At 34.7% G+C, this 11,123-nt stretch overlaps 1 protein-coding gene across 3 annotated transcripts in view; it reads right to left on the bottom strand.

The window, feature by feature from the left end:
• The window catches only part of SPATA7 (spermatogenesis associated 7), a 34,595-nt gene continuing 23,472 nt past the window's right edge, over window positions 1-11,123 (bottom strand). For 2 of the 3 annotated variants that reach the window (XM_061182788.1, XM_061182789.1), the window contains 7 exons: window positions 9,009-9,484; window positions 7,807-7,873; window positions 6,011-6,126; window positions 4,060-4,113; window positions 2,621-2,698; window positions 922-979; window positions 1-659 (listed from right to left, as the gene is read on the bottom strand). In XM_061182788.1, the coding sequence (XP_061038771.1) occupies window positions 93-659; window positions 922-979; window positions 2,621-2,698; window positions 4,060-4,113; window positions 6,011-6,126; window positions 7,807-7,873; window positions 9,009-9,484 (1,416 nt within the window). In that variant the 3' untranslated portion in view covers window positions 1-92. The remainder of the gene's footprint in view (window positions 660-921; window positions 980-2,620; window positions 2,699-4,059; window positions 4,114-6,010; window positions 6,127-7,806; window positions 7,874-9,008; window positions 9,485-11,123) is intronic. The other variant, XM_061182790.1, reaches the window with a different exon arrangement.

The following is an 11,123-nucleotide window of genomic DNA, read 5'->3' as shown; positions in this document are numbered from 1 at the left end:
ATCTTAATATAAAAAAGTTTAAAAAAAGTGAAAGGAATATTGAATTATTGGCCATTTGGGATATTTATTAATGAAGATCAAGCATCCAAAGATCAGTCCTCAATGCTCATTTCCATGATTTTAAGAGTTGGTCCTTCCATGTCCTGATTACCATCTTTGACACTGCATAACTGAACAGATGGGGAGAGTGCTGTGCTAAAACAACACAATTCATTTGAAGTCTCAACTTTTTCATTGTCACTGTCTCCTTCAATGACATTCACAGAAGTTTCTTGGTCTAGTAAACTGTCTGACATACTTACATTTTTTTCATCCCAAACTGAAGTTCTAAGATTTGTTTCATCATTTACCTGTTGAATTATAACCCCTTCTGAATACTTTGATTTATAGACAGGCAGGAAAAATTCATTTGGTGAAGAGACTATCTTGTTCTCATCCTTTGGAACAGACAATAACATAGTCAAAGCTTTTTGGTATTCTTGATGTTCCTGTTGAATGGCTAAATCTTGTTCATTTTTATATTCATTTTGTTCTGAATTCTCAGCCTTTTCAAAATCAAGTAAATGCAACATACCAACATCATCTAGCATTACTGAGTTTTCCTTGGACATGCAGCCTAAGTCCACCTTTAGGATATGTAGCAGGTGGCGCATTTTTTCCTGGAATTAAAAAAAAAAAAACAAGAATATAATATTAATTAAACTGGTCAAATTGAATTACTTTTGTCTGCAGTGCTGCTAACCTCAGCAGGATTCATACTTCTTCTTCCACATTCTGCCCGCACCCCTCACCCACAGAGAACACAAAAAAGCACAAGGGAAAAAAAGTGCTTGCTTTTAATGCATTGTTTGAGAGTATGGTAAAACTTAAAAATTCTTTCTATATTAGAAATTTTCTAATGAAGTTCTAAAGACAACAAACCTCCTCCAAATGATGTTTATTTTGTTTTATATGTCTCTCAAACAGTCGTTCTAGAAACCTACAAATGATAAATAAAAATGTTAATGTCTCAAAATCAGAAAATCAACTAAATATAAAATAGCCATGCAATAAATAAACTACTAAAGGTTGGAAAATATGTTTTAGATTACCCTTTTTCTTTCCAAAGATAAACACTAATCCTTCCCTGTTCTGTCAAGTTCTCCAATTTGGAAGCTAGTATGGCTTCCACTATGTTTTAGTTATGTAACAGATGCCAATGTTTCTTCTAAAAAGACTGCATGCTACTTACATTTCTGTTAATAAAATATCTTCAGTGAGGTTCCCCCCCCAACACACTAAAAGCTTTTTATCTTTTTTCTCTCACACACATACACAAACATCAAAAGCCTTCCCCCCTCTTTCTCTCTCTTTCACATACAACCCCCCCAAAAAGCAAACCCCTAAAGAAAATTCTCTTACAAAGAGTTACCTTACAATGCTTCCAAATTGTACTTGAAAAAAATTCCATTCATAGTAAATTCACATAAAAACCTAAAGTTATCACTTACTAAGCACCACTAAGTGTTAGGCATTTGTGCTGGACACATAATAATCATTATACCTCTCTAATCATGACCAATACTGGGAGACAAAGGTATTATAAAATCCATTTTAAAAGATGAGAAAATGACATCTCTAAGATGATGGTTTCCTCTCCCCTAAGGTCACAAGCAATTAAGAGAATTAAACCCAGATATGTCTGGCTCCAGACACATTCTTTCAACTACACCATGCTTGTCTAGCTATCACAAGAGTGTGATTATCAACCGGTTTCATTTTACCATTTGTTACTCTCAGTGAAGTTATGAGCCAATCTTAGATTTAGTTTTTCTGAATTATTTGAAATGTTTAAAAAGTCCAAGAAATCTGTATTCTGTATTTTACAACTATCATTAATGTTTGGACCATTCACTTCTGGGCACTGTTCTATGCATATATATTTATTTACCAAAATTGGGATTAAACAATACATACTGTTTTGATACCTATATTGTTTTTTCTAATCAACTATATATTTTGAACATCTTTATGCATCAATAAATTCACTTCTACAACATCATTTAAAATCTCTGAAAAGAACTTACTATTATATTCTACAATTTATTCAGCTGAACCTTTACTATTCAACATGTAGTTTGATTCCATTTTTTGGTGCTACTATAAAAATTGCCATAATAAACAGCCTTATAATCTAAAAGAAAAATGTGAATTTTTTAAGCATAAATACACATTTTTCATGCCAACCTTTTTTATTTTTGTTTATATCCCCATGACTTGTTTATTTTATAAATGGAAGTTTGTACCTTTGGACTCCCTTCAACCATTTTGCCCCTCCTGCCCCACCTCTGGCAATTTGTTCTCTGTATTTAAGGGATATAGCAGTATTTAATGAATAAACTCTCTATTCTTTTCTCTAACTCCCCAAACTGTGAACTCGCCTTACAGTATGAATTAAACATCCTTTATAATTTACTATCAATTATAAGAACAATTACATCAATTATAAGAACATGATTCCCTAAGAAAGCAATATAATTTTCATTTCCTAATATGTGGAAATAACTTTAAAAACTTAACACCAAATGAAGAGTATTTAATGTATCATTCAACCACCACAATACAATTTAAAAAATCTAACCTGTTTGAAAATAAACCAAGTTTCAAAATTTCATCTGTTACATCTTCAATGAAACTTAGATACAACAGTTCTTCTTCACTGTGAAGGCAAAGTGATATACAGCATAAAAAATCACTGCTTACTTACTCCGAAAATGATAGGAAACATGAGTACCTAATTAGAAATATCTGTACTATTACAAATGTACTTCCATCTCACATTATTAAGAGGAATATTATAAAACAAACGTTATATCTACCTTCTCAAATTATGCAAGGATATTTATTCATATTAAAGATGAGACAATATTCCCTAATAGAGTAAAATTTCATAGACGTCTGAAGCATTCATCAGGAAGTAAAAAATAAGCAAGGATTAAACAAAACAGAACAGAAAGCAACCAGGGGCAGCGCCAAGAGGGTAACTAGGTGTGACCCACTGGGGGCACGTGTTCTTGACAAGCATTTTAAATTTCCTCTGGCTCCTGACCAGGTCCAGCAGCAGAGGTGTGAGTCCCTCTGCATGGCAGAAGGGAAGGAAGAAAGTCATCCAGAGAAGCAGGAACTTCAACGATGAAATCCTCTCCTGCTCCTAGGAGAGCATATTGTTTTAAGGTTGAGAAATTTATTGAGCAGAAAAAATTACTGTTTTTCCTTAAAAGCTTTGGAGATGAGGAAAAATATTCTAAAAGAAAAATCTGTGTATATAAATACAGTGATAATTTTTAATTACTTGGACACATTTCTCTGTTATATTATCTTCTGAGTTAACTGTATTTTACTAGTTATTACAAGAAAATTAGGGTACTATTATAAGTTTGATTTTAATTAGCTAAAAATCAGTGATGATAGAAAATGTAAATAGCAAGTAACTACTCAATTACTGAATAAGTAAATACAAGGGAAAGAGTTAATTAGCAAATCAAATAGAAGATTAAAATACTGCATAAAAATTACGCTTTCAAACCAATTCACAGGCAGCAAGTTTGAGAATAAATGAAACTCTATAAAAGTAGATTGTTTTCCCTGAAAAAATGCAGCTTAACTAAAACAACATTCAAACCCAGAAGTGGGTTTTTTATCTGCAAAAAACTGGTGAGGTTAGAAACCTCCAAGAATGGTATCCTGAGCTACCAAGCCTGCATTTCTCTAAAACTCATCTTTATTATTCTTTATTATTTTTATTTATAAAAATAAAAATTATGGGTACTAATTATAAAAAAATAGCAAGTATTATTAACTTTGGGACAAATTTCTACTGGACATAAAGATGAAGTGATTAATAATTATTTCAGAAAATTCTAGTCATTCTCTCAGATTTGGTGTGCATTATATGACTGAACCCCAAAGCTGGTTGTAAAGAAAGATTAGTGTTCAATCCTGACTAATTTAATAATAATTTGTGTGAGTCTTAATTCTTCATTTCCACTAAGCAAAATGAAAAAGTCAAAAATATCTTACTCAGAATAGATTTTTCTCCCTGAAGGAGGCTGCAGGGAACATTGACATACTGCCCTGGAAAGAGAAAATTAGAGTATTTGAACAAAACAATGATTTGGCATACAGTAATATGTTAGTAATAATATGTTTCAGAATTTTAAAGCACTTTTCACATTCATTATCTAATCTAATCTTCAGAAAAACCCTGTCAGGTATATTGGGTAGGTGTTATTTTTTCCACTTACTCAACAATTCACCAAGGGGCAGAAAGGCTAAGTAACTTGCCAAGGTCATGGGTTAGTAAGTAGCAAAGATAGATTTTTAAACTAGTCTTGTAATTACAAATTCATGATCCTTTTAAAAATTGTACTATGAAACTTACCTTGTATAAACAATTATCAGTTTGACTAAGATTAAAACATAAATGATGTTGGAAACATATTTGGAAACATATCTCCCTATAGAAAAAAATTTTAAGCTGTTAACTATGATAAATTTTGTCATTATTCAGTTATGTCATCATTAGTTACTTCCAAGCTTCCTATTCAGGTATATTCAATTATAATATTTTACTTTACCTCTTTTAGATAGAAGCTACTAGGAAAGATAACTATCCCTTTCTTTAGGTCATTCTTTATATTCACTGCAGACTGGCTCAACTGGCTCAAGACAGTATCTTAAGTTATGAGTACTAAAGCATCATGAATTTCCCGACAGAGAAGTTAGCAATAACCCCCCTTGCCACTCCCTCCCCCCACAAAGCCTTGCCAGGTGAGATCTCCCTAAGGAAAGGCCTGAGGGAAGACCTGGGCCCTGAAGGACAGCGTGTGCTTGCTTCCAGTCTGCTACCGGATGTCTCATTCTTGCTCTTTAGTCTTTTTTTTCCTTCCACTTCCTTCATCTCATATCCAAACTCTGACACTGGAAATGCATTTGACAGCTGAAGCTATCAAAGGCATTTTTTAGGTTCTATACTACCTGCTAACCTATCATTTTTATTTAGGTGCAGTGTTCCATAATTCCTAAACATGAGGGGTCGTTTTAAAAAATAGTGCCTCGGGCTTCCCTGGTGGCCCAGTGGTTGAGAATCTGCCTGCCAATGCAGGGGACACGGGTTCGAGCCCTGGTCTGGGAGGATCCCACGTGCCGCGGAGCAGCTGGGCCCGTGAGCCACAATTACTGAGCCTGCGCGTGTGGAGCCTGTGCTCCGCAACAAGAGAGGCCGCGATAGTGAGAGGCCCGTGCATCGCGATGAAGAGTGGCCCCCGCTCGCCGCAACTAGAGAAAGCCCTCGCACAGAAACGAAGACTCAACACAGCCATAAATAAATAAATAAACAAATACTTCAAAATAAAGTTTCAAGCACATGAAACACAGTATCGTTTTTAAAAAAAAAAAAAATAGTGCCTCCTCTACAAAGCACAGACAGATAAAGCACTAGCACATAAGGAATATTCAAAACCACAAATGCTGAATCCTCAAATGGTAGGGTTCTTCAGTGCTATCTGTGCCATGTAAACTGGTTAGCATCACTGCTGGAGGATCTGTCTTGGGGAAAATCCTTTCTCATATGAAGAGGGATAGTAAATAATACAAGCCCATGTCCCTTTTCCCTTTATTAATGAATTAGCAAAATGAATTCATTTACACTTTTAGTGACTACCTACTTTGTAATACTTCCTTAGTAAAACTAACAGGGCCACTGAATTGTGTAATACCCAAACAGATGGGAGAGCATTCAGTTAAAACAGTACTCATGTTTCCAAGTCTGAACTGTCCATCCCCCGCCACCGCCCCCCTACAGCACGTGCGGCACGTGGGATCTTAGTTCCCCTGACCAGGGTCAAACCTTCGCCCCCTGGAGTGGAAGCACAGAGTCTTAACCACTGGACTGCCAGGGAAGTCCCCTCATGTTGCAAAGTCTGTACGTCTGTTACACAGGAAAGCAGTTAGATATAAACAGGTGAAATACCTTGATGAGGAACACTGAAGAGCACCATCTTTAACCTCATCCCATGGTAATTCATGCCCTTGTAAAGGTAAAGGGGTTATTTTTCCTTTGGTACCATACGACATACAGCTAGATGCCTGGGGATGCAATGAGAAGAATAAATCTTTATTTTGCTTCAAAAATACATTATGAAAGCAGAACTAAAGCAAAACAGCAAATTGCCAAAAATAGTTGATGAAAGAGCGTAGAGATACCCAGTAGATAAAAGCGACTGATATATTAGGACAACGGATGTTTCAGAATTCACTTTTCATACAATCAAGACCTTTTTCTTAAATTTATTTAAAGGTAAAACAATTTCTTATATTTTAATGACGAATATCTTAAATGACATTAAAGAATACCACAAATAAACATATAAAGAGAAATGAAGCAAATAAGTAAACTTGAGAGAAAATACCCTATTATTCAGAAACTCAAATAGCCCATCTGTTTCAAATGCCAACCTATCAAATATGTATTGTAGAAGCAGTGGTAGCTCCGGCAGTATGAACAACAATATAAAGAAAAAAACAAAAATAATGGCAGCCTACTTTTATAGAACGCTTACGAGGGGCCAGATACTGTGTCAAGCATTTACTTGCATTATCAGAGTTAATCTTTAGAATGCTAATTTATGTGTAGTGCTTTACAGTTTTAAAAGTGCTGTTAGGATGGTCTATCTACTGTAGCTAATACTCTTACTAGCTTCCTCAAGTAGATTATGGAGTAAGGGGACATGCCGTTTTCTTACAGGGTTATAGATAAACATTTGGAGCACAATGTCATAAAAATGGACTTCTGCTTTAGTTTATTTAGTTATCTGCAGAGCTAAAAACCCTCTTCCTAAATCTCAAGCTAGTCATAGCCATCATTTACTGAGCCCGGGTCAGACTAGGTACTTTACCTGTAACATTTAATCCTTCCAATGATCCTGCACATTAAGTACAGTTTTTCTAGAGGTGGAAACTCAGCTCTCAGAGGAACTGATTTGTCCTTGGGCCTTAAATGGCAGAACCCTATGTCAAACAGCTACTAATGGCTGGGAGGGAAAACTACGATCCTCTACCCATTTTCAGAAGGGAAGAGGGAAGCTGAGTATGCTTATATTATCCCTGAATCTGTTTGACATTTTAATAGACAAACGTTTTTCGCAAACAATAAATTTAAATAAATTTAAATTAGTGTATGATTAATACCCCTAAAATAAAAATAATCAGTTTATATCTCAAAGTCAGACTTAAAGCTGTAATATTTTAAAATAAATGATTGCTAAACATTCAAAATACAAACACTAAAAAAGATCTTTATGGTCTAGAAAAAAGTAAAGGCAAGCACAGGAGAATGATATCCATCTGTTTTTATAAAATGTATAATTTCCAATAATATAATCAGTGGCAATTCTTTAAAAAAAAAAACAGGCATAGAAACTAAAATAACTTCTGCACAACTTTTCTGGCTCCTTTAGCGATCCAAGTCTGCATCTTTGAAAAGAACATGTAAGGTATTTTACTCATCCACCCCTCTATCCAGCCAGCCAACCAACCACCTAGAAAAGATGCCAACAAAAAATGACTTCCCAGATTGGGCAGGATCCACCTGGCCACTCACAGAGAGCTGTAACCATCTGTAAACAAGCAATACTTCTGTATACTGGTTGTATCACATGCAGGAAGTGTCACCAAGAGATTATTCTTCACAGTCCAAATAGCTACACATGTTCTGTTAAAGCAGCTATAATTCTAATGAGGGACACAAAGAAATCTCATTTTTATTACCTGCTTTATGTTCATTTCTGAATCTGTGAAGTTCTTAACCTCAACTGTCTCAAAATCAGATTGAAAGCTGTAATATTTTAAAAGAAATTGTTGTTAAATCTTCAAAATATAAACACTGTAATAAGCTTTACTGGCTAGAAAAAAATAAACTTCAAACATGAGAGATAAAATGCATCTATTCTTGTAGAATGTGTAATTTCTAATTATATAATCGGGAAATAGATATGGTTTGGATTACATATGCCTCTTTTTCCTTTTTTTGAATAGCAGCTAGATTTCATTTGGACAGAATGGGACTAGGGAAATGGAAACCATTATCTTCAAAAGCTGTCAAAAATATAATCAGAAAAGTATTCGTTGTATTTGCTTCCCTCATTTCTTCTTCACTTAAAAATTCTACCATTAGATTTAATTCCTTAATTCTTTAAATGTATACAGACTGATCTTACTATACCTCTTATCTTTACCCAGAGAAAAGAATACTAGTCATAAATAGTTTTTTACTTTTAAAAATAATTAAAACCTAGCACTAGATAAGTACTCATTTATATAACACTAGGAAAAACAATCACAAATCCGCTAACACTCAATACTTTACAAGATTTGTTTCTTTCTTCAATCTTCTGGCAACCTTTAATGAATATTCATTATGTGCCAGGCACTACTGTATATGAAAATATTATTGAGGCAAATTATACTTAATTCCCAGAAATTATCCCAATTGTCTACATTACACCTGAGGAGTTGTTGCTGAGTATTTGCAGGGAGGGAAGCATAGGGGTAGTTAGACAAACAGTTGCTTCTTCTCCCCCAATACAGCCCATTGTTTTGCCATTTCTAACATAAATCAATAAACATATTTACACAAATGCTGTCTGATGACATATTTTATGGATTCTCTGAAAGTATAATATTTAAAAACATACAAAAGTTCTAGTACCATGTTTGGAACAATAAATTAAAATATGTAACATTCATGTTTATAAGGAGCTTGACAAGTTTAATAGCTATTTACTTTTTCAACAATTACTCTGATAGTTCTAGTGATTCATGCAGAAGGAAAAGTCACATTAGTCTCATTCTAATCAAAAGGGCACTACCAGACCTTAAGTGCGGCACATAAGGTACATGATATAAAGTAAGGAATATTATTTAATTTCTACCACATGTTGAAGGATCTACTATTGGCTGTTGTGCCATACCTGCTTAATTCAGTCTGCGTTTCAGCTTCTATCTGTTGATCTGTAAAATCCTTTTTTCTTTTGGCAGGTGTATAATATCGATACTGTGACAGGAAAGATTTTGCTTCTGTTTTTAAAGTGCGTGGGGTGAATGGCAAATGTCTGTTAGAAAAGAGTTCAGAATGTTTATCCAAAAGGTCCCCACTGGGTGCTTTTGAAATAACTAACTGAAACCGCTGGGAATTTAGGGATGTGCCCCGGGGCCCTCTGCCGTAGGAGGTTCCAGAGGATGATTTCCTGGGCCCAGAGGCAGCGTAATCCATGCTGGACGGGAAGGAACTGGAGTTCTTCTCAGTACCATTTGTGAGGACTTTACCGGATTTAGGCGGACTTAAGTGTAGTCGCTCTGAAGAAGTTACTGGTGACCTTTTAAAGGATGGAAATCCGTTCACTTCTTTGATTAACATAGCATCTTCATCTTGTGGTTCTCCTGGAGGCTAAGAACATTTGGTTTAACAGTGATCAGTTACATTTACAAATTCAGATAATTGGGGACCTCCAGATTACACATTAAAAAATGTAGAGCCTCAGGGCTCTACAAATATAATGTGTATGTTCCTGAAAATTTGTATATGAAATTATATTCAAGTTTTTGAATTATTAATATATAAAAATATAATTCTAAATATAAGCAATAGCAATCATTTTTCTTTCTGAAACTAAAAAAATGATTAATAACATATATCCATATTTGTAGTCTTGAACCTGTGTACTGAGGTAGATCTCAGTTTTATTTGAGTTTCCAAACCAATCGTGAGTACTAATCCCCTTCTCAACCACTGCTGGTGGCAGAATCCACCCCTTCCTGCCTTGTCATGACCATCTTCAGTGCCAGCAGTTCCTCTGTGACTTAAAAGCTTTGAAGGAATGAAAATGAACTTCTCTTCACAATGTATGGATGTATGGAGCCCTGATTTAAGTAACTGATATTTTAAACATAATTAAGAAAGATTTATGCCATAGGGAAGTTCATATATGTTTCTTTCTTAACTTCTCATGAGTGGGGAAAGCTTTGAAAGGAAGGCATTTTGGCCTGCTCTATTTCTTTTTGGTTTAGCCATTAAAAAAAAATTTTTTTTTTATTGAAGTATAGTTGATTTACAATGTTGTGTTAATTTCTGTTGTACAGCAGAGTGACTCAGTTATACACATATATACATTCTTTTTTATATTCTTTTCCATTATGGTTTATCACAGGATACTGAATATAGTTCCCTGTGCTATACAGTAGGACCTTTTTGTTTATCCATTCTATATATAATAGTTTGCACCTACTAACCCCAAACTCCTAGTCCATCCCTCCCCCACCCGCCCTCCCCTTTGGCAACCACAAGTCTGTTCTCTATGTCTGTGAGTCTGTTTCTGTTTCATAGATAAGTTCATTTGTGTCATATTTTAGATTCCACATATAAGTGATATCATATGGTATTTGCCTTTCTCTTTCTGACTTACTTCACTTAGTATGATAATCTCTTGTTGCATCCCTGTTGCTGCAAATGGCTTTATTTCATTCTTTTTTATGGCTGAGTGGTATTCCATTGTATATATGTTTGGTTTAACTTTGGAAGAACTATTTCTACAGGGTATTCATAAGGTTTAAGAGTATAGGTAATATTTTATTCTTTTACAGACTAGATACCCATAGACTAGATGCTTTGTCCATGATTCCAGACTTTATGGACACCTGTGTATCCTTTACAGAACTCTGAGGCACTTTATTAAATGGTAGAGAAGAAGTTACATGGAAGTTAATCTGAGGTGAAAAAGGCTGGGATTTAGCCAGTTATATCTGTCCTACAAGCTCATGGGGAGGAAAACAAGAGGAAGATAAACAAGCTGAATAAGAAAGGAGCTGAGTGCTTTCTGTGCACAAGGTACTGTTATTGCCTTTGAGTAGAAATAAAAGAGGAATAGTAAGAACTGTTACTATTATCACTGCTACTATTACATATGGAGTGCATACTATGTGCAAGGTACTGTTCTAATTAATTTACATGTACAACTCATTTAATCATCACATCAACTTCTGGGTGGTGGTACAATTATTACCTCTACTATGCAGATGAAAAACCTGAG

The sequence above is a fragment of the Eubalaena glacialis genome, chromosome 2 (genome assembly GCF_028564815.1).
Source record: "Eubalaena glacialis isolate mEubGla1 chromosome 2, mEubGla1.1.hap2.+ XY, whole genome shotgun sequence".
NCBI classification, from domain to species: domain Eukaryota; kingdom Metazoa; phylum Chordata; class Mammalia; order Artiodactyla; family Balaenidae; genus Eubalaena; species Eubalaena glacialis.
The sequence above is the reverse complement of the archived record's forward strand: the minus strand, read 5'-3'. Positions and strand labels throughout refer to the sequence as shown.